The sequence below is a fragment of the Mustela nigripes genome, chromosome 9 (genome assembly GCF_022355385.1).
Source record: "Mustela nigripes isolate SB6536 chromosome 9, MUSNIG.SB6536, whole genome shotgun sequence".
Classification (NCBI taxonomy): Eukaryota; Metazoa; Chordata; class Mammalia; order Carnivora; family Mustelidae; genus Mustela; species Mustela nigripes.
Window position 1 is genome coordinate 4,059,236 of NC_081565.1, and position 23,407 is coordinate 4,082,642.

Sequence of the window (23,407 nt, forward strand, 5' to 3'; positions counted from 1 at the left end):
GCCCGAGTGCTTCGGAGTGGGTTTTTTTTCCCACACTCGCCCGCCCCGGGCGGGCGCCCCGGGGGCTCCCCCCCCTCCCCGGGGGCGGGGGCCCCCCCCCCCCCCCCCCCCCCCCCCCCGGCAGCCCCTGCACCTCGTCGGCTCTTCCCACACTGGGGCGCCGCCCCCACTGGCGGGAAGGACTCTCTTCCCCACGTCTCCCCGCCGGCTGCCTTTCAGGACGACACTTCTTCAAGGTCTTCCCGGCACCGGCTTTCCCTCCTTCACCTTCTTTCTTTTACTTCGTGGCACGCACCCTGGAGCCCACCCCAAGACAGCTTCTGTCCCCCGACTCCACCCCATCCGCTCTTGGGGACGTCACCTTTGATGTCCCTGTTGCTGAATCCCCACCCCCGCGTCGCCCTCCTCCCTCGGGAACCCCCGGCGGCGGCACCGGCACGCGCTCCTGCTTGGCTCTGGGCTCTGTCCCTCTGGCCACTCTCCGCTCCCGGCTGCCCGTGCTCCGTGTCCGGCCTGCCCTGTCCAGCCTCCCTGGGCTCCATCCCAGCCGGACGCTCTTCCCGTCTCCCCATGGGTTCTCGAAGGCTCCCATGGAGTCAGAATCTCTCGAAGCCCCAGAGGTCCCAGGGCTCGGTCTGGGCTGCACTCCAGAGGGAGGCCTCCAGGGCGGCCCAGAGCCACAGGTCCCCCTTCCCCGTGTGCAGCCCTCTAGAAAACCGGGCAGCGGTGTCTTATAAAGTCTAACATACACTCATCACAGGCACCGTGATCCCACGCCTGGGCATTTACTCAAGGGAAGTGAAGACTAGGTTCACCCAGAGACCTTTGCATGAATGTTCACAGCAGCTTTACTCAGGATCGTCGCAAACTGGAAGCCGTTGAAATACCCCACAACGGCTGAATGAGCACAGGAATAGAGGTACGGATGGCACACAGTGGGACACCACCCAGCACACAGTGGGACATCACTCAGCACACAGTGGGACATCACCCAGCAACAAAACAGCCAGTTCCTCAAAGGCACTGTGCTGAGAGAAAGAGGCCACCCACGCCCCGCATGACCGCACCTATAGGACATTTTCAGGAAGACAACTGTCCGAACAGAGAGCACATCTGTGTTTATTGGGGGTGGGGCAGCTACAACAGGGAACCAGAGGCAGTTTCATGGCACATGGACGTGTCCTGCCACCACAGGGTCGTGGCAGTCACCTGAATCTGTGCAGGTGTTAAAATTCATAGAACTGTGCCCCCAAGGTATGACTTTTACTGTACAATAAAATAAAAAGTAAAATGTAAAAATGTAAAATCAACCTCCTCTGGAAATGTCCCTCCCAGCTGTCCACATGTGACCAGGTAAAATCTCCATCTATCCAGGGTCTCACACCAGAATCCTGGGAATTCCCTGGAAGCTTCCTGCTCCCTGTCCCCACCAGGCGCACGATTAGCCACTGCCAAAGGCCCCCCCATCCCTAGACGGCCCCCAGATCCCTCCTCCACTGCTGGACCCTGTACCGGCCAGTGTCAGCCTTGGAAGAACCTGCTTAGTTTCCCTGCCACTCCTTGGTCCTTTCCCAACTCAAATGTCAAAGCATCAGAAATCAGATGACGTCACTTCCTAGCATCCTGCAAGAGCTCTCCAGGAACTTAGAATAAAACCAACTCCCTCCCACGGCTGCGGGGCCGGCAGGATCCAGCCACGTCCCCTCTGCTCTTGTCCTAGGGCACTCACACAATCTAGCCACGTCACACGAAGTTCTTAGAAGGCACCATGCGTGCGAAAGCAGGGCCTTTGCACCTGCTGTCCTCTTGCCGGCAATGTCTCTCTCCCACCTGCTCCCACTCGCCCTTCTTGAGGTTCTAACTCCTGCTGCATGAAGTTATACGCAAGCCGGGTCTTTGCAGATATGACTAAGACATAAGGTAAGGTGATACCCAGTAGGGTGACCCTAATCCAACGGGGCTGTTGTCCTTCCAAGAAGAGCTCCAGTGAGCACGGCAGGCTGGGACAGGCAGCCGGGAGGAGACAGAGGCTGGGACAGAGGGACGCAGCGACAGCCAGCTGGGCCAGCGGTCGCCGGCTGCCTCCGAAGCTGGCAGGGAGGCACGGACTGGTTCTCCTCTACACCTTTCAGAGCATGGGTGGCCCTGCCCACCCCTTGATTTCAGAGTTCACGCCTCCAGAGCTGCAAGGCAATACGTTTTGGTTTTTTTAAGCCCACCTGGTTTGTGGTACTTGGTTCTGGTGGCCTTAGGACACCAATAAAAGTGTGCATTAAAAATATCTGTGGAATGACTGAATACGATAGTGAGAAAACTCTCAGGAAATCCTTCTCCTTCAGCAAGAGAAAGGGGGGCACGGTTCTCCTGGCACTGTCGGGGGTCCACTCCCAACCCACCCCACATCTTGGGTGACTCGTTCGAACCAGGAGCCCTTCCTGCCCCCTGTACTCATGGAGGGCGCCAAATCTGGGCGGGGAACAGGGGAGCTGCCCTGGGCAAGGGACCCCCCATGCAGTTCTCCCAAGAACCCCTGTTCCCCCCAGTTCTCAGCAAACAGACAACTCTGTCCTAATTGTGCACATCTGCTCTTTGGTGGGGAGGACGGCTCAGGAAGCTCAGCAGATCCAGCTAAGGGGACATGACGGACCCCTAACGAAATCCCCGTCCCCAGTGTCAGTTTTAAAAAAAAAAACCAGCACCCGAGGATGACTCTCCAAATACTCGGGATCACAGGCCCCCTTTGAGAACGGCCTAGAACCTGGGGCCCGACTGGCAGGCTGACCACCCACACCGCACACGATACCCAGCCAGTCCTTCAGGGCTCCTGGCTCCCAAAGCCTGCATGACCCTCCGAAAAGCACACAGCCCGGCGGGGGAGGGCCTCCGGGATGCCCCCCACCACCTGGCGTTTCCCGGGCACGATGCCGGCCTCGGTGCTTCCAGATGCTCCCCGGGGCCCAGCCACAGCCCCAAACCCTCTTCCTGGTTCCCCTCACTTACACCCCATGGTCGCTGTCTCCATTTTACCAAGGTGGGAAAGAAGGCCCGGACAGCTGGTGTCCCCCGCCCCGGGACACAGCTCGGGCGGGATCTGCCCCAGACCGTCTGACATGGAAGCTGTCCACACCACCTGTTCCTTCTTCTACTCCCCCCCGCCCAGGTTTCTATGTAATTATGTTTTTAAGTCATCTCTACACCCAACATCGGCGCTTGAACTCCTGACCCTGAGATCAACAATTTTCTTTCTTTTTCTTTTAATCGAGGCAAAATATACATAACATACAATTTACCATTCTCCCACTTTTAGGTGGTTCAGGGGCAGTAAGGACATTCGCGTTACTGGGCCAGTGCCCCTGCTGTCCGCTTCCAGAATATTCCCATCATCCCACACCGAAACTCTGCCCCTGCTCCACGGTAACTCTGCGCCCCGCCTTCCCCAAGCCCTTATGTTCTGTTCTGTTGCTCTGATCCTGACCTCTCCAGGCACCACGTCTGAGCAGAGGGAGACGGCAGCTGTCCTGCTCACGTCCGGCTTGCCTCACTCAGCCTCGGGTCCCCGCGGTTCCCCCACGTTGTAGCAGGTTCAGAACCCCCCGTCTTTCCTGCTTTCTCAGTCACACCTAGGAGTGAAACTGCTCTGCCTCGAGCGGGGTCCCAGCATCTGCAGGAATTCACACACTCCCCGCAGAAAGGCCCGGGGAAGAGTCTAGAAGGAGGGCCAGGCACGCAGGTTGGGGGGGTAGGCGCCGCTCTCTGATGCACCCCCCGCCCCCCCCCCACTGTCCTCTGCACTCACACCCAGAGCAGAAACCTTCCCTCTGAGGTTTCTATTCTCATCCTGAGTTCCATCCATCTCCAGTTACCGGGTGATCAATAGGGACAGGACGTTTGTGGAAAAAGACAAGAAAGCGAGACGGAGGAAGAGGGGGAGGGACAAGACCAGGCGCGTGTCCGCCGGCCCAGGGACTCCGAGCAGAAACTGGTGAAGCCGGGAGGCTCCGCCAGTCCGGGGTCAGACGCGCCCGTCCGGGCCCAGCTCTGCCTCTGGGACAGAGAATGTCTCCCCCCTCTCCAAGCTCTTTCTGGGTAAAAAGGCAGTGAGGACCCAAGGCCTGTAGTCTAACACCCAGTGAATTTCTAAGTGGTATCTATAAGCTCCTGCTCACTTAATCAACATTAATTATTGTTGTATGGAACAGGTGCACAGGACCTTAATGTGATCCACCGAGCTCTCTCCATCGTCTCCCACAAACACCACGGAGCTGGGCTTGAATACCTCCAGGAACAGGGAACTCACTCCTCCTTCTCTGTCCCCAGTGATAAAGGCCTAGCTGGCCTGGTTCCCTGGAGCCTCCAAGAATTTTCTGAGCAGGGCAATTTGCCCCTGGTCAGGGCTTAGGGCTGAGAACTGGATGACCTCCATCTACTCTCTGTTCTAGACCCAGAGTAGGCGGGACTGGCAACACCGTTTTGCTGGTCTGCCTGCGCCACAGCCCCTGGGTGCCCACCCTGCTGGGGGCCTCCTGAATCCTATTAGTACAGAGGCTCTGCTCTCACAGCTGGGACAGAACAGGGACATCTCAGCGCATGAGGGGCACACGGTCAGCTCAGAAGCTGCCCTGGGCCACCAGTGTTTTTTTGTTGTTGTACCTGTGCAGGGTTTTCAAAAATAATTTTGAAGTAAGTGCCAAAATTTTAAGAATCAAGAGATCTGGGGTACCTGGGTGGCTCAGTCATTAGGTGTCTGCCTTCAGCTCGGGTCATGATCTCAGGGTCCTGGGATCAAGCCCCATGCTGGGCTCCCTGCTCAGCAGGAAGCCTGCTTCTCCCTCTCCACACTCCCCCTGCTTGTGTTCCCTCCCTTGTTGTATCTCTGTCTGTAAAACAAATAAATAAAATCTTAAAAAAAAAAAACCCAAAACCAAGCGACCTTACATAGATACCTGCTACCTGCCTTCTCTTGCAACCTCAGAAGACCTGGCAATGTTTGGTCTCTTGTTCGGCGAAGGGCCTGCTTGCCCCATTTCTCCATAGACCTCACTCTTCCCTGTTGTCTCTATGGGTCTGCGTCACCCAGGGATGTTGTCCTCCGGGCCCCTGCAGACACAGAGGCTGCCACCGTACTAACCCAAGAACGCATGCTTCCCTGCATCTCTTCTGAGCTCCGGTTTCTGGGGATGGATGTAGCGGTGGACCCCCACCCAGGCAGCGCTGGCCCCCAACACCTCCCTCCCTTACCTCTCCTGCCACCTAGGGAGGAAGGGGACGCTGGGTCAGCTCCGCGCACACACCGGCGCACTGAATCCTCGCCCGGAGCTGGTGAGGGAGTTACTGAATTTCCACTTTGCAGATAAGAACACTGAGGCCCAGTTCGATTAAGGAGATCGAGCTCATCAGGGCCGGCGCCCTGCCTCTCCAGCTCGCTTCATGGTTTTCTGGACCTTGCTCCAAACTACGGGATCCGAGGCTCATCGCGGTGGGTCTGGGGAACGCGTCATCTTGGAAAGCTCTCCTGTGGGGCGCCGGCCGGGTCTGGGCCTTGCTGCGCCGGCCACTTGGGGCGGAGGTGCGGGTTCTGTCTCTGCTTCAAGGACAGTAAAGGGATGATCAAGCGCCTCCCCACCCAGATGTCACCCTGGATCTGCTGCGCAGTTAAACCCTGATGCTCTCAGTTTCCACACCCGAGCGTGTGGAAGAGAAAAGAGCTCCCTGCCCCCTCCGGCCTTCCAGGAACGGGAATGAATAAGAGGTAGGACCCCCCCCCTTCCCTCTATCCCAGACCAGAGTGGGCAGGATGGGCAAGGCTGTTTGGCAGGAGCCTGCAGGAAGGCGGGGAGGCAAGGCCAGTGGGGCAGGAGGCCTCAAGGTGCTGAAGCCTCTCCCCTCACGCCTGCTCTGTACTTGTGCCTCATTCCACAGGTCCTTGGGCTTTCTCCAGCTGCTTTGCTCAGTGAGATGGCCCTGTACAGAGATGTACTTGAGCTTGGCCATGCCTGGGTTGAGCCTTAGCTGTCTGGTGTTTAGTTTAGCTGTGTGATTTCCTTATACTCCCTGACCTCAGCCTCTGCATCTGAAAACAGGAGGTAGAGCGGAGTGCTGTCTCTATAGGGAAGGCTCTACAAGGTGGGGATCAGGTCCGGCTTGCTCAATGTCACGTTCTCTGACTGTGGGATCTTAGCAATTCAATAACCCACTGGGGAGTCAAACGACTATTAATTTAATAAGAAAATGCCCATGCAGACCTTAGCTCGGAGCTCAGTGAGACTCAGTCAATGAGACTGTAGCAAATGCTCAGTAAGTATCAGCTACTTTTGTTGGCAGGCTATAGGGGGAGGCACTCGGGCTGTGAGACTCAGGAAATCCCAGAACGGTTCAGTCTGAGATCCCAGAACCCGAGAACCCCCAGGTTCCCCAGGTGCCCACTCAGAAACATCAAGGGCACCATCTGGGCGGTTCCTCCATACGCCTTTGTTGCCCATCTTGTCTCCCTGGCCCTCTCTGGCTTCCTGGCACTGCTGTGCTTTCCCACCCGGAATTTAAAAAGGAAAAGCAGAGGAAGTTGCAGCCGTTTGCTGAACCATCTAACCAGACCTAATTAATCGATAAGCCAAGCTGCCACTTTCCTGCCAACCAGCCGCCTGAAGAGTACTTACTCCCTCAGTGAATTGATAGCCCTACTTTCGCCACCACTATGTCTGATCCCCGCCGCCCGCAGAGGCTGGGTGCCAAGGGGAGCTGGGAGCTGCTGAGCGGGGGCCGCCCTGCCATCCTGCCAGGGAGACATGGTCTCCAGGTACCCAGTCCTCAAGTTACAAGTGGGAAACTGAGGCACAGAGAGGGGCACAGAGGGGTCGGGCTGGGACCTGTTCACCTGCCCTAGATCGCCCAATGAGGTGGAAGGAGGGCTGTTGACCAGACTCCTGAAGAGGGGGGTCCCCCTGCAGCAGCTAAAGGCAGATCAGAAAGGCGACCACAATCCCCAATCCCCACCACGCTGCTAAGCCTGCTAGGACTGCGGGTGGAGGAAGCAGTCACTGCATTCCCCGGGCAGGCAGAGGTCACGGAGAGGACCAGTGGCCCATAGCCTGGACACGGATCAGAGAGCTAGCTTCACCTTGACCCCGAGCTTCCACAACAGTGGCCATTTGTCAGGTGGTTTCCAGAACATTCCTGATTTAACATATCCTGCCCCAAGTGGGGGAGGGTTAGAAGTCACAGGTGTCAGAACCACAGGACCCCGCATGTGCACCTGCCAGCCTTGACCCTGAACCATCTCATCAACCACTTGTCTTTGCCTTGCCCCCCCCCCCCGTTATACACACGCAGAATCCACAGGAAATAAAATGCAAACATGAGCTGAAAACGACAGCCCTACTCTGCAGGCAGGACCATCGTGATCGGTCAGCATACAAGCTCCCAGCCTTTGCCCCGAAGCCCTGATGCTCTTCCTATGTCCAGACAGATTTCTTTCCAGTGCCTCCCCAAGATGTAGAAATTATGCACACGGGTGTATTATACATTTTACAGAAAAGGGGTTATACCAGACACACCATGCAACAAATTGCTTTTTCCTCTCATCAGCAATTCTATACCTGGGGTCTTTGGAGCCCGCTGTGGAAAGATGCCCCCAGTGTATGTTGTCCCAGTGGAGTTCTTGGTGGGACCCCTGCCCACATGGCCTAAGCCAAGCTCCCTATCCCAATTAAGCCCCTCGTTAGCCTGTTTAACTGTCACCACCATCCCATGAGAAGGACATGGCTGTTATCATCCCCATCCTACAGACTGGGAAACTGGGCCACAGAACGGTCCTTGTCCAGGGCCTCACAGCTAGTGGCTGGCAGTGCCGGGAATCCAGCCAGGCTGTCTGGCTCCAGAACCATGCTCCCACCTGGCGCACCAGTGTTCTCAGACTAGAGCACCCATCAGAATTCCCTGCACAGCTCACTAAAACAGATTGCTGGTCCCACCCCAGAGGTTAGGATGCAGTAGGTCTGGTGTGGGACCCGAGAATGTACATTTCTAGTAAGTTTCCAAGTACCGCTGAGGCTGCCTGTCCAAGAGTCAAATGAGGACAGCGTCACAGAGGGCTGCTCCCTATCACTGAGCCCTCGCTGACCCAGGGATGAGGCCTTCCCGAGCCTCTCCTGAGTGCAGACCGGGGTGTTAGGGAGCTGGCTCAGGGGCAGAGCTCTTGTCTCCGCAGACCCGCACATTATCTGTCCAAGGAACAAATGACTCAGGTATCATGCAGTCACTTAATCATCTGCCACCTTTCCCGGGGATCAAAGGCTTTTTTAAATCTAGATAGTTTTTTGCCTCCACCCAAAGTGGCCTGGAGATATATTCTTCTCCAAAGCTGTGAGTAAAGGATTAGCTCAGCAGGTGTGGGCTGTCCACACCCTGCATATGCCAAAGACAAGTTTGGTCCTTTATCAGCCTCCACGGAGGTCATCTCTGAGAGGTTGGAATGTCTTGACTGGTCAGAGTGTCTTTGTTTACCTGGGGCTTTGGGACACATTAGTTTGGTTGATGGTGGTGATGTGATTTAGGGCAGGGGGCCTCTAGGTCAAGGGATTGAAGACCAAGGTCAACCATACAGGCACTCAGCCATGCCAACACGATCAATTCTCAACAAAACACCCCGGACACTAAGGCGTGGCCAAGCTTCCCTGGCTGGTGCTATGTTACACGTTATCATGCATCATTGCTAGGAGGACTGACTACGGTCTGCAGGATTACACTGGAAGGGAAAACCGGAAGCTTGCACTGGTGTCTCCAGGAGCCACCCACGTACCTTTTTGGGTTGCTGATTTTAATGTCTTTTCAGTGTGATAAACTGTAATTGAGAGTGTACTGTTTTGCTAGATTCTGTCCTTCTAGAAAATCACTGAGCCTGAGGGCAGCCCTGAGGACCCCCAGACACAAGCACCAATTCAATAAGAGGCTGGACAGTTACAGAGCATCTCCTGAGCGCCCAGGTTTCACTCAAGCCCTGCCCACACTGCCCAGCTCCACTGGTTCTCTAGACCTTCCAGCTCTCCAGGCCCTCCAGAGGACATCATCAGCCATAATTCACCTCCTTCCAAGGAAAAACCATGTGTCTTGTCTGTGCAGCCCTGGCCACCATAGACAGCCCCCTGATGTAACACCAGGTACCACCCCAGGTACCAGATAATGTCCCAGGAGCCAGGTAAGCTCCTGAGCATCAGCTGACATCCCAGGAACCAGGTAACATCCTGGGAACCAGGTACCACCCTGAGTACCAGCTGACATCCCCAGAGCCAGGCGGCAGTCCAGGACCAGGTAACCCCCCAGCGCCCCCCAGCAGGTCTTCCTTACCTGCCAATGACCTCGATGTTGGAGATGGCATAGAAGTACTTGTAGAGGTTCTCCCGCTGCACGTAGGTGCCCCCCAGCGCGGGGCGCAGCAGCCGCATGCGCAGGTCGGTGAGGGTGAAGAACTCCTTGAGGCCCCTGGCGCTCTCCAGCCGCGTGTAGAGGTTGCCCATGTTGCGCAGGTCGGGGCCGGCGAAGATGGCCAGGCGGTCCCGCACCTCGAAGCGCACGTGCTTCTCCTTCTTGGAGCCGGCCCAGCGCGAGTACTCCTCGGTGCACAGCACGCGGTGGGCGCCGGAGGACGACAGGTCGCGGGCGCGGCGCGCCACCATGCCGAAGGCCTCCATGCAGTCCTCGGCGTAGAACTGGTAGGGCTGCCACGTGCGCCCGTTGTCCAGGGACTTCTCCAGGACCATGACCGTGGGCCGGCCGTACTCGAAGGTCACCACCACGTCGTCCGTCAGCTCCACGCTCTTGTTCCACGAGAGGGTGATGTTGGCTTCCAGCGGGCTGGGGTAGCGGCTCCACGTGACGCTCTGCCAGTACGTGGCCAGGCCCTCATCCTCCCTGTCGAACATGAGCCGGGGCGGGTGGGCGAGGTCCGGGTTGGAGGCGTCACACTCGTTGCTGCACAGGTAAGGGTTCTCCTGCCGGAGGAGCAGACGGGAGGGGTTGGCGCTGACCGCGTGGGGGCGGGGGGCCGGGCCGGGGCGGGGCCGGGGGCGGGGCCCGGGGAGCCTCCAACCCACCCGGCCCCCACTGCGCACCGCCAGGGCTTTTGACCCCACGAGGCAGAACCTGTGCTTTGGGGTCCAGAACCAGGAGCCTCCCCTGGGCTGGTGATCTGCCCCATTTCCCACTCCCGAGGCCCCCTGTGGCTCCTAAAGTCCCGCCTGTTTAATGCAACTCTTTAGTCCTTAGTCCTTCCTCGGGACCCGCAGGCCCTGCTCTCAGCCCCCCCCCCCCCCCCCGCCGCCTCCCCCACCCCCCCCCCCCCCAGTACTCCTACCCTCCACACCCCGCTTCCCTGCCCTCCGGAGCCTTCGCACATGGCACTCCCTCTCCTCCACGGACCCTTCCCCTCTGTCTGCTTTGAAAATTCCTACTCAGGTTCTTAACTCTTCAAACATCTGCACCAAGACACCTTCCTGACCCTTAAAACAGCGGCATGAGAGCGACAGGCGTGGCCCTGGGAGAGGAAGTCAAAGTCCTGGCAAACATTGCAATGCCAGGCTCGCGAGGCCAGCTATAGACCTCAGTGTCTCATTTCTCCCGCTTGCTGTCTCACCCCCCAACAAAGAACACGATGATTAGCTCCAGGCTCCAGGCTCCGGATGAAGGAACCCCGGGCTCGGGAAGGTGGGGGGGGGGGCCCTGACCCAAGGCACCCACCAGGCGCTGGGAGCCACACCTGGGCCGCTCTGCTGCCCAGCATAGCAGTCAGGCCTGCCTCTGCCTCCCGGGTGGTGTGCCCGCCTCGTGTGCAGTCGGGACACCCTGGGAGGACACTGAGTGCCTATAGGGTCCTCTCAAGGGGGCGAATCATTTCCCGGGGCTTGGCACAGGCCCGGCAGGCTCAGGGGTGGATGCTGGCTGCGGGACACAGGGCACTGCCCACACTTGCTCTCTCTCCTCTTGTCCTACCCAGAGAAGGCTGGCAGCCCCCCCCTCCTGGGCCCCGCGGGCACCCGCCGTGGCTCCCCTCCCTGGTGGTTCAGATCCATTTCCCGAGTCTGCCCACAGCGTGAACTCACCCGGAGGCCTAGAGACGTCACCCGTGTAGGGACTGCCCGGGGCTAGAGGGGTGACTAGGAGGAGCACGGGGGGATTTTCGGAGAGAGAAGCGATTCTGTGTGACACGTTATGGTGGAGGCAGGACACTGTGCATCGGTCCAAACCCACCGGCCTGACGACACTGAGAGCGGCCCCTGATGGACCCAAGGGCTCCGGTTGACCGTAACTATAGGCGTCGCTCATCAGCGGTGACAAACGTACCAAACCAGTGCAAATGTGAGTAGTAGTGGGGAGGCAAGGGGAGCGCTGGGAACTCCCACCACTGTGAGCCTAAAATTGCTCTAAAACAGGGTCTATTAATTTAAAAAAAAACCCAAAACTGTCATGAAGAACCACAGCGCCCAGACCACTCATATCTCTTTGTGATGAATATTTCACGTCTCTGGTTTGCTCAGAGACAAACAGCTTGGATCTGAGTTAAAGTCTCTCACTCCAAGATGAGCGCCTCGTCTCCCACGGGGGGTGGGGGTTGGTCTTGTTGCCTCCCTGGGGGGCAGCTGAGCTGAGGCCCCCACCGGCAACACCACGGCAGCCTCGCCGCTGATGCCCTTTAATGGGGGACACACTCCCGGGCTGCCCAGGGGTCCTCGGTGGGCAGGCTGGCCCAGGGTTTTACTGAGGCAGGTTCCACAAAGCCCTCCTCGACCAAAATAGATCTGTCCTTGGTCCCCTGTGGTGCCACCGTCCACCCCACCTGGCCCAGGCCTGCTGATTCTTAGGACCCGCAAACCTCAGGATGAAAGGGTTTTACCACCGAGTCCAAGGCCTCGTTCAGCAGATGGGGAAACTGCTGGAGGCCGGGGACTAGGCAGGACTGGCCCAGGCCTCCTTGGCAGCAGGTGGTGTTCGAGGAGGAAACTCTTCCTGTCCCAGACAACCTCGGGGCTGTCCTGAAACGCTAGTGTCCTCACAGGCTTCCCAGCAGGGAGAAGGGTCTACCTTGTAGGTCCCAGCTTCCCTGAGCTCCAGAGGAGTGACCCTGCACTGTCCATCCCGCATGAGAAGGGGCTGAGAAGCCCCTGGGGTTGGCTCACTGGCCTGCAGAGGCCAGGCCTGGTGACTAAAGGAAGCAAGCCTGCCTGTGGGGTGGGGGACAGCGCCCACCCCAGTCCCTCGGCCGACAGCTCTGAAGGACACCCAGTCCGGAGGCAGAATGGGCTCTGGTCATGGTCATGCCATTTGGGATGGAGTTCCGGCAGAGCTCTCGCATGGACACTGGGGGCAGGAGGACACAGTTTGCCCCTAGGTTGGCATCCCTGCCCACCATCCAGCAACCCCTCCTCTCACTCCCAGGCCCCCTTCCACTGTCCCCGGCACCTTGTTGGGGGCTGAATTGTGTCTCCCTAAACCTCAGGCTGTGGGCATGTGACTGGTTGGAGAGAGGGCCCGACAGATGCCGTCAGGGTGGGTCCTGACCCAACACCACTGTGGTCCCTGGAAAGAGAGGAAACTGAGATCTGTAGAGGGACCCCAGAGGCGAGCGTGCACGGAGGAAAACCATGTGAAGAAGAGGAGGAGGGCGGCCAGGAGGGCGGCCACCTGCCAGCCCCGGGGAGGGGCCTCTGAGGAAACCGGCCCCGCCCTGGTCTTCAGGGGTCAGGCAGTCTTTGATCTCAGATTCCAGCTGCCAGAGCCCCGAGCAAATAGATCTCCGACACCACCTGGGCCCTAGAAAGCTGGGGCGAGGGGAAGATCAGGGTGGGAGGACTGACATGTGAGTTTTTGATGATTTCCATAGACCCTCTGTCTGGAGCATCGCTCTCCAAGCCTGGTGTCGAGCCCACGGGTACCGGACATCAAGCTGCCTTGCCCACCCCGATAACTCCTATCCACCCAGCACCGAAGGCTGTGCCCTTTCTCTGGCTGCCTCAACCCCTCTGACCTCTGAGCTTATGTTCCCGCAGCCACTCTCCCTCCTCAGCGTTTTCAGAGCCCTCCCCCACACACCTCCTCCAGGAAGCCCTCCTTGCCTGACTCCCTATTTAAACCCAGTCCACTTGTCATCCATCATGGGACATCTGTGCTTATCTGGGACAACATAGTAAATCCTCTGTATAGGGCTTGGACCTCAGTAGCCGCTCACTCAATTACAGTTATTACTCTCATCCCATTAATTAGTCATTAATATCATGACCATTGGATTAGTATTACTGTATTTCATGTTGAATGCTGGTATTATTCCCGTCACGTGGGGACTGCTGTGAGTCCCCCCACACCTCCCCCTCCCCCAGTCCTGCTTCACCCCCCCTTCCTAACTTCCCTCACCCTGCCCAGCCTCCTGGCAGTCCCCACCACGGGCCGTGGGATCCCACACAGCTCCCGGCTGTCACCAGCAAGACTGACACAGCCAGCTCTGCCAGGGGACGGGGGTCCGGCCCGGCTGCCGACACCACGCTGCCATCACCTGCGGGGCCCGCTGGCCCCCCGCCCCCCCGGGCCGGGAAGCAGATGGTCAGAAAGTAATGAATCAGCCTGTGTATTTACCAGCCCCGCGCCTGCTGCTGAGCGGGCTTAATCAACAGCGAGCACGATAAATAAATCCCCAGCCATCGCCAGCACAATTCTCTCTCTCGCCCTCCTGTTTCTCTTCTCCCTTACCCCGCCCTCCCGCCCCAAGATCTTGGAATCCCGTTTAACCGCTTTGGGGTGCGGCGTGCGTCTCCTGTTCAAGGCACCGACCCTGCTGAAACGGCAGCTCTTCCCCAGCATCATTGCTCTCTCCCTGGCTTTCCTTCTGTTCTCCCCTAGCGAGGGTTCCCAAGGAGGAGCCTGGGCCTGGGAGCCCAGCTGACCCCCAGCCCCCCACCCCCAGAGCTGTGCCTCAATCTGACAGCTCAAGATGGCACGGGGGAGGGAGGGGCCGGGCTGGAGGGCCCGCGGCTGCGCGCCTTCTTGGTCCGCACATTTCCACGCATCTCCATGAGATCAGACTAATCATGAAACACAATCCAGACAACACCTGACTTAAAGCCAGAGAGAAAGTTAGGGGTGTTGGAGGCACCCCTAAACTTTTTAGGATGATACCAAAGCCAACATTTGATATTATTGAAAGCAGTAATTATTTTTTTAGACGGTTCATAAATATTTCCCAAAAAGTAAATAAATAAAAACCATACCTGATTCCATCTTTGAAACTTTATCCCTCCGAAATATGTAACACACCACATTTTCTATGCAAACTCTGGGGACACATGGGGTCCCATCGTCCCAGGGAGGAACCCCTGTTCTGGAGCAGTTAAGGAAACTGGCTTTGGGGTCTAAAACTCCTGGGTTTTAACCTCAGCTCTATCCATTGAAGCTGTGTGACCTTGAGGAAGTTGCTTTACCTCTCTGAATATGTAGTCTCTCATCCAACAGCATGTGATATAATGTGTATGAAATACCTAGAAAACCTCTCCAAATGGTAGCAATAATTATTCCAGAGCAGCTCCCAATACGCTAGCTCAGGAGCTCCCCCGGCAACCTTCAAAGGGAGGAAGGAAGGCGGAGGCCAACCGGCTCATTCACGGTAAAACCAGGACGTCACACCAGCCACAGACTGCCTGGGGGGTTGCGGGCTCAGAAGTGGGTAATGACCATGGCATTCAGACCAAGGCTGGGCGAGGCGCATCACAGCCATTCTGCATGGCATCTTCCCAGCAGCCCCTTGGGGTGGGGGCAGGGCTGCAGAATTGCCTCCTCTTCACAGGCCGAGAATCCCAGTACCTGCCAGCCCCACGTCCCTTCCTCTGAACAGAGTAGGACTAGCCAAGGAGTTCTTGGGGACACCGAGCCCGTCCTATCATGCCTTTCCTGTCTCTGCAGACGCACCAAGGCAAGTCACCTGCGACGTTAGGTGGTGGGGGTGACTGGGAGGGGTGAAGGCAGGGGTGCAGGGCGAGAGGAAGGCGGACAGCCAGGACCACAGCGCCAGGGAGTGGAATGGGAACAGACCCACGGAGACACTGAGCAGGAGTCGCCTGGAAAGAACTCTTCCACGGAGAAGCCATTTCATACCACCAATTTCAGACCTTTCAATGGTCTCTTGAATGCTTTTGCTCCTGCGCTATTTTCTGTGCAAAGGGTACAGCTGGGAGTCAGAGGCCAGGCTGTAAACAGTGCGGACAAGCTCTGGGCAAAAAAATATAACTGAGTGGGAAAGTTGACTATTAGCAGGGACGCTGGTAACCGAGCCCAGGGGAAGTCTGGCTGTTTGGACCTTGGGGTCCCTACCAAGGAGCCTGGGCAGGGGCGGCCACCAGAGTCGTAACCAAGTCTCGGGCAGAGGAATAAACAGCTCTGTGCGGACGAGCCTTGCATCCTAACCTGTGTCGAGATGAAATTTCATTCGCTGGGCTCCGATGCGGCGGGTCTGGGGAATGTGTGCAGCAGCGGGCCAGAGCATGGTGGGAAGGGCCCTTGGATTTGTGGCAGGATAAGCAAATGGGACAGCCCTCCTCCAGGCTCCCCCCGGCCACGTACAAGTCTCTCTGCTTCCCAGAGTCAAGTCTCAACGCCTGCTCTGCAGGGGAAGCGGCGCGAGGGCAGTGGCCTCATCGGCTTCCTTCCCCACGACAGCCAAGACCCTGGCATTCCTAGGGGCTCCTTGGGAGACCTTGGTGGAGTGGATGGACTCCAGGGGAGTGGGCAGGCTGACTCCTTGGGGCCCTTGTGAGAACGACAGCAGGTGCTGCGTGGCGAGCACCTCGCGTGGTCCCAGCTCCCCAGCGACGGGTGGAGGGACAGCGTCCCGGCCGGCTGTCACCAACCCTGCGGCTGGAGCACGAAAGCAGGGTCCACGCCCCGCCCGTGCGCTATCCTGGAAGATGGGGTCCTTCCATTTATACTCTGTAAATGAGGAAAGGCCGAGCAATGTCTCAAGGTCACACTGCTTCCCAGTGGCTGAGGGGGGACCAGAAGCCGGGGAGTCGGGCTCAGGGGCAATTCAGGAAACTCTGCCCTTCACCCAGAAGGGAAGGACACACCGCCTCCAGACCTGGGCCGCTCCCTTGAGATTCGGGCTCCACCCGGAGGCAGACAGCCCATGGCTCTGCCACCCAGGCGTGTGGGCAGGCCCAGGGAACAGTTTAGCAGCTGACAGATTTTTTTGAACCTGTCTGCCGAGTTGCCAACTGAACCGTCTCGTGCTCAGCCCGTCAACCTCGGCACGGCTGGAGGCATCTGCCTGTGGGAGGCGGATGGCGGCCAAGGGGAGCCCTAGGGAGGGCTGGCAGGGGACACCAAGGGGGAGGGACGCGGGGCAGGGGGCTCTGAGGGTCATCCAGGCACCGCCAGCTCCCTCTTGCAGAACAGGACTCAGGGAAGAGCAAAGGTGGGGGAAGCCCACCGGTAGCTGAGCTAGCCCCAGCCTCCACCTTGCATGATGCTTCTAGAACTCTGGGGGGGACTCTTCCAGCCTGGGCAAGTGTGTAGGTCAATAACAAGTTCCCTGACCCATAGGGTCATGGAGCTGGGACACAGGAGACCGTTCTTAACCACCACGTATGACCTTGGGTGGGGCCTTGCCTTATCCGTACCTCAGTTTCCCCATTCATGAAAGGATCACGCTCTGTCCCTGGCCTCCCCAGCCCACGTTCCTCAGTCTCCCACACCCTTTGGCATCCCCACCTCTACTCCAGGGAGAAAGCTGGGGTATCAGGGGAATTCTCCCTAACAAATTATTTCCTATTTATTGGTAAGAGAAGTTGCAGCGGGGATAAATTATTAACAAAGCGGAAACGAGATTCTGTTGGGAACAGATCCTAATTCTCGCTGCCCTGCCCGTCTCTAACCTCCCCCGGCCCCGCAAGACTCCCCGTCCCGCTCCTTGGGTGGTTCCACTGACCCCGTCCCTGTTTCTCTCTCTCTCTCCTTCCCTCTGCCTGCGGGGTTCGCTCCCCTTCCCTTTCGGGTTTCTGTTTGAGCCGAAGCCTGGACCTCAGCAAGGTCACCCCCCCCACCCCCCACCCCCGCCGTGAATCAGCGGAAACCACCGGAACGCTGCTTCAGGGCTGGAGCGGCAGCTGGCCAGGGAGGCTTCTCTTGTTGGGGTGGGGTTTGCTGCTGTTGGGTTTGGTTTCTTGTTAGACGTGTTTCTTCCCAGCCCAGCCACTACTCACTGGGAAGGCCAGGGGCCTGAATGAGGGGTCTTCCCCGGGCTCATCCACCCTGGCAATGAGCATCCAGAGGTCACGGCGACAGCCACCGCCTCCCCACACCAGGTCATGCCCAGACCTCGACTCTGAACCAGCCACCGTGGACATCTGCTAATGAAGGAGCCACGTTAGACCCCCCGAACCTGCCCTGCCCTCAGGTCTTCAGCTGCCCTGCCCACAACAGACCTCCTTCCAGAACCTTCCATGACTGGGGCTGGACTCTAGGCCAGCAGGGACCAGGTCTTGCCCCACCTTGCTCTACACCCCCAGTGACTATTTGCACGTAGTGGTATTTGCTAAACGTTCCTACCCCCGCACCTGGATCCCACGAGAGTGTACATGAGGGGCACTTTCTCGCTCGTCTCACTCCATCTCATCGCTCTGGTGCGGCTCAGAGAGGGTAAGCGGCCTGCCCAGCGCCACCCAGGGAGGACAGCGTGGTCAAGGGACTACTGAGAGATGGGGAGCGGCAGCGAGCGCGGACGCCGGGTCCGCAGTCCCGTACCGACCTCTGGCTTCCCCACCAGACACAGCCAGCAAGACCTTCTGCCCACCCGAGGGCGTCAGGCTGCCCTGGAGGACTGTCCAGGAGAGGGTCAGCTGGGAAGCCCCGGGCAGAGGGGCAGGGATGCCAATGCCCAATGCTGCTCTCCGGGATCGCAGACCCGGAAAGACCGATTTCCTCCCACGGCTGAACGGTCAGAGGGTTCGGGCGACGTCTTGTCAGGGCTCTGGTTGGCCAGACAAGAGTTCGTCTCTCTAGGAGCTTAAACTCTTGTAGTGGTCTCCCCCCTTATCCACAAGGGATACTTTCCAAGCCCCCAGGGGATTCCTGAAAACCCAGATGGCACCAAGTCCTACATAGACTGTTTTTTTGCCTCTATGGACACGCCTATGGTAAGGTTAACAGTGATGACTGATAATAAAATAGAGCAATCATAACCAAATGCTGGAATAAAAGTTACGTGAATGCGGCCACCCTCTCCACACACACCTCCCTGGGCCGCCCTCTCCCCTCTTGTGACGTGAGAAGATAAAATGTCTGGGTGATGTGATGAAGCGAGGGCAGGGCGTGGGCGTGGGGACGAAGCGTTAGGCTACGAGGGACCTTCTCACTACATGCCAGGAGGAGGATCACCTGCTTCCAGACCTTGGCTGACTGTGGCTAACTGACACCGCGGAGAAGGTGGGGGCGGGGGACAGCTATACTGTTCAAAAAAAAAACATTAGAAAAAAAGGGTACGTTCTGTTTTGCCCTGGCATGTGTGGATTCTTCCCACAGCCAAATTTCTAGAATGTTTGGGGTGGGAGGTTCTATCCCAACTGAAGAGAGCCTGGGCTGGTCTGTGTGCCCCCCCCCCCCCTCCCGCAAGGGCGACTTCTGCACCGCAGCCCCTCACCCGGCGGAACGTAACTGAGCAGACCTGCGTCGGCATCTGAGTCAGACAAGGAATGGCTCCCCGGCCCCTTGCATGCCTCCAGTGACAGGGGCTCATTACCACAAGAAGCAGAAGGGCCAAAGGAGACGGCTTGCTCCCTAGGAAGTCTGGCAATAGGTTTGGCTCACACTGCACATGTCTCTTTGTTCCGGGCTCCCTTTCTGTCACATGTTGGTCCTGTGTTCTCTGGTCATGCTGTAAACACTTTCTAATTGATCTGAAAAAGCACTGAGAGAAGCAGGATTCGCCCAAGCTCTCCTCCTCCCCCATGCCCAGAGCTCAAAAAAACGCTTCCCCACCGGGGCCAGCAGGAAGGCTCAGCCGCTGGCCTCCTCCTGCTGTGCAGGGACACGACCTGTTCAGCCAAGGACCTCTGCGCCCCCTTCCCGCGGCCCCCTCAAAGAGCCAACCCTTTCATTTAATCCCTCTTTAAAAAGTAAAGAGAAGTAAAGAAGGGGGAGACACGAGGCTGAAAGAAAGAAGGAGCGAGAGAAAGGGGGAGAGAGAGAGAGAGAGAGAGAGACGGGCAGGATGGGGGCAGGGTGCCGGCAGGAGAAGAGCCGCAGCCAGAGAAGCCCAGTAAAGTGCTTTATTGATTCAGGACTCAGAAAATGCTTAGAGAGTAGGAAAAGCGTCCTGCTCTTTAAAAGCTTGTGCAAAGCCTAAGCCAGACACATGCAGCCTTCCCAAAGAGGGCCTGCTCTGCTGACATGAATATTTTATCACGGAGGAGAAAAAAATTGGCATGGAGGATTTAAACACTGGGGTGGGGGTCGAGGGGCGCCCTCCTCCTCTCCCGGAGCGGCCCTTGGCTTCCCTGCAGGAGAACAGAACAATGGGGCCTGGTGGTCCCTCAAGAGGCCAGGGGACTGGGGGCGCGGTGGGGGCGGAGCACCCACGGAAAGGGGCGGGTCCAAGAGGGGTGAGGTCGAAGCCCCTCCCCTAACTTTTGTCCGGCTGCCCCATCCCCCACCAGACGCCCCGTATGAGCCGCCAGTAACCCTAGAGGCTGCCCCTTCCCATATAGTCCAAACCCAAACTGTCCCGACCTTCCCCTGGCTCCCCCTGCCTTCGGTTTCCACACGGAGTATTGCTATTGGCGCCGGACATCGTGATCCTGGTTTTTCCCGCAAAATTTCATTTCCTCTATGCATGACAATCCTGTGAGCTAAGGCACAACTCCGAATTCTGTTTTTCCCATGACGAACGGGGGTCAGGCTCGCCAGGCAACGTGGCCAATGTCACTTTGGTGAGCAAAAGGCAGAACCGGGGTTAGAAGTTCCAAATCACGCGCTCGGCGGGAAGCCGGGAAGCCGAACGCGCTGCCCCGAGCACTCCCTGGTTTAGGGGCAACGGAGGGGATTTTCGCACCACAGATGGCTTGACAAACTGTTTTATGGTCCTATTGAAGTCATTTTCTTGCCTCGTTAGTCCTCTGGGCTCAGCTCCCTTTCCTGCTGCCCCCGCCTGACCCCTGGCTTTCAGCGTGGGGCAGCCTGTCTGGAGCTCCTCCCCTCCAGCCCGAGGGTGTCTGCTTGACTGTCCCTTCGTCAGGGCCTGCATCCCTGGCCACTGCCCTCGCCCAGGCCGGCCCCCAGTCTGGAGATGAGCACCTTTTCTTCTCCTTAGCACCCTCTGGGGCTAATGTGTGCTCCCGGAAGGCGGAGCCCCGTACCTGTAAGGCGCTTAATTAAGGCTTGCAGAGTGACTCCCCTCCTCGGCAGGTCCCTTGTCTGGGTCCTCCGGATGCCATAGAAGTCTCCGGAGTCCATACAGCACCCAGACGGATGGCGATGGGTGGGGACGGCCGTGCCAACAACCGCAAGCTGGGACCGGCAAGGGTTTCTTCTCCCTCCTGGTCTCCAAGGAGTTAAGGAGCGGTGGGGCAGAGGAGACAGGAAGGACCCCTGGGCCTGCTCCCCCAGGACCCAGCTGGGCACCCCTGGACAGGTGTGTCACTCTGTGCAGGAACCGGTGGGTGGGGGGGGGGGGGAGTGGTAAGACTGAGCCTGCAAGATTTCATTCATCTGCTCGCTCGCTTCTTCATCCACTATTTCGGAATGCCCGCTGTGTGCAAAGTCGTCGTGGGAAGCAGCCATCAGACCTGGCTGCTATCAGAATTCCTGGAAGAGGCAAATAGGCCCGGGCCCTAAGGCCAGAAATTCTGCTCCGGATTGAAAGCCAACCAGCCAACCCACCAACCCTGTCTGCAGGCACTCGGATGCCCGGCCAGATTTGGGAGCCTGGTGCAGCTGATCCGAAGAAGGGGTCCGATTCTACGCCAGGAGCCTCGCTTTCACCGTCACCCCCATAGGTGAGGAGGGACCTGAGGCCCCTAGAGGCCAGGCACTGACTCAAGGTCAGGTAACCCGGGCACTTTGAGCTCTTACGAGAGCAACTGAGCCCTCTGAGGTGACCCCAGAAAAGCCACCTGTGGCTTGGTCCCCACAAATGGCCCAGATGACAAGCCTGGATGGGAACTGGCTGGATGGTCAGCAAGGCTTCCTCGGGAAGGTGGGGTTTCCGGCAGGCCTGGATGAAGGGCGGGCAGGATGTGGACAGGTGGAGGAAGGTTTAACTGGGCCGGGAGAGGAGTGCCCTGCCCCGTGAGGCCAAGTGAAGGGCAGACGGGTTGTGCAGAATTTGCACAGGGAGAGATGCAGGGAGAAAAGAGTTAATGCGCTTGGCAGGGCAGGGCCGGCGGGGAGCCTGGGAGGTAAGGGAGCCAGCGTCCATCTTGACATTTAGCAGCTGCCGGAAGGCCCTGGTTCTGGCTGGCCAGCCTTCCTCCAAGGAAGAGGGGTTAAGAGCCTGGGAGCGAAAGGCTCAGAACATCGGAGGGGAAGGTTGGCCTCCCACTGCCCCCCAAGGCTGGAGCAAGAAGCGAGCGCCTGTGGCTCAGGCCCAAGGATGGGTTCTAAGAACAAACTCCCTCCCAGCGTGCGGCCAAGGTTGGGGCCACTGGCCCCAGGACACTGTCATGGGACAATTCTCCACCGGGGAGAGGCCCCGGGGCCCCTCTTCCCCCCTTCCTACCTCTGCTCTCTCCATGCCCATCCCCCACACTGAGAGGCGGCCAGATATTTGGGGAACCCCGGGTGGGAAGGGCCGGGCTGCCCGTTCCAGGCAGACGTGCTGGGTGGAAGGCGGTCGCCACGCTCCCCCTCCCCGCAGCTCCCCCGCCCCTCTATTTTTAGGTCCATTACTGTCCATTGTTGGGTGTATTTCTTTTCCCACTCCTTCCCCAGAAAAACAGCTCGGGTTCCTCCAGGCAAAACCATCTCGCCTTCCCCAGAGCTGGTGCGTGGGAGCGTGCACGCTGCCAAACAGACATGATATAAGTGAATTATCAAGTAAGTGGATTAGCAGACTCCGCCATGTCTCAAAGGGCGGCGGGGGTGGGGCGGGGTGGGGGGGTGCGTAACTGCCACCATCGCTCACTCCTCCCCTGCCCTCCCTCCTCCCGCTGACAGGGACCATACGCTCACCCAGCGCAGAGGGCCACAGCACGCACGCGCGCACACAGATGACAACTAGCTCTATCCATCTGGAGCCTTCTAAGACACCCAGAGTGCCTCATATCAGCTGTAGATGGCTGGGTTAGCAGCTAAGTGCTGGGGCCAGGCAGCTCAGGGTAGAGGGGCCAAGCTCCTCTATTTCAATGCTGTGTGACTTTGGGAAAGTGCCTTAACCTCTCTGGACCTTGGGTTCCTTGTATTCAAAATGGGTATAAATATAGGATCCACCATAAGACTTCTGTGAGGATTCCATGAGCTGTTTAGGTTGAGTGCTTGGTATACAATAGGCACTCAATAAGTGTAAGCTGTTGCTCCTCTGAGGAGAAAGAGGTAAAATCAAGAAAACCCTCAGATAACGGGGCCATTCAGTTACAGGAAGACAAACATTGGTTTTCCTGAGTGTAGGGGCCCCCAGACGGACCACAGGGGTCCACCGGTGGACTCAGGGTGGTCTGGGAAGCCCCATGAGTATTTGCAGCCATACATGTGTGCCCTGCAGGTGTGTGTGTGTGTGTGCACATGCGCACACTGTTCCTGAATGAGCACCATGAATCCCCAAAGGCAGGAACCTCTGCTCTGGGGTTAGGCTGCTGAGGTGTGGGTTTGGGCTCTAGCTTTGCCTGTCCCCTCCGGGTCCTCCTGCGTGTCTGGGACATTACTGGTTTTTTCCTTCTCTCTCCCTCTCCTTTCCCCTCTCTGGTTTACTCTCCAAGTTTAAAAGTTCCAAAGGCTAGAAACAGAACCAAGGAATGCAGTAGGATTCTGAGGGGAGTGTGCAGGCAGGAAATCTCCACCCCAAGACTTGCCTTGAGGTCACCCAGCTCCCGGAAGCTAGTGCAGTGGGGAGCCCAGACCCCGCCCAGTGTCAGCCCCAGAGCTGCTGGTGAGGATTTTCGAAGATGCCTGTCTGGAGTGGGGACAGGGGCAGAGACAGTGTGCCCTTTGGCCGGCTGGCTTCTCTTTCTACTGTCACCTGCCTTTGGCTGTCTCTTGATACCCAGAGGGAGGGGACACCCCAAGAACCCCAAATAGGCACCACCATCCACGTGGGCTGGAGCAGAGGGAGGGGCCTGAGGGTTACACGCAGGCTGCGTCTCCCCGCCTCCTTTTCACCTTTGCCCAACAACAGCCTCCGCTGTGACCGGGGGGAACATGTCCTGGTCGTGTTTCATTTCCTTTTATTTCC

General features: G+C 58.1%; 1 protein-coding gene and 1 long non-coding RNA gene across 9 annotated transcripts in view; one reads left to right on the plus strand and one right to left on the minus strand.

Annotated features, from left to right (window-relative positions):
- Positions 1 to 23,407, minus strand: part of NTNG2 (netrin G2) — a 64,540-nt gene that overhangs the window by 25,703 nt on the left and 15,430 nt on the right. For all 8 annotated transcript variants that reach the window (XM_059410478.1, XM_059410476.1, XM_059410475.1 and 5 more), the window contains one exon: positions 9,340 to 9,983. In XM_059410478.1, coding sequence (XP_059266461.1) covers positions 9,340 to 9,983 — 644 coding nt within the window. The remainder of the gene's footprint in view (positions 1 to 9,339; positions 9,984 to 23,407) is intronic.
- Positions 20,310 to 22,041, plus strand: LOC132024984 (uncharacterized). The gene is made up of 3 exons (XR_009406366.1): positions 20,310 to 20,653; positions 20,917 to 21,017; positions 21,952 to 22,041. It is a non-coding gene; the product is annotated as an uncharacterized LOC132024984 (long non-coding RNA).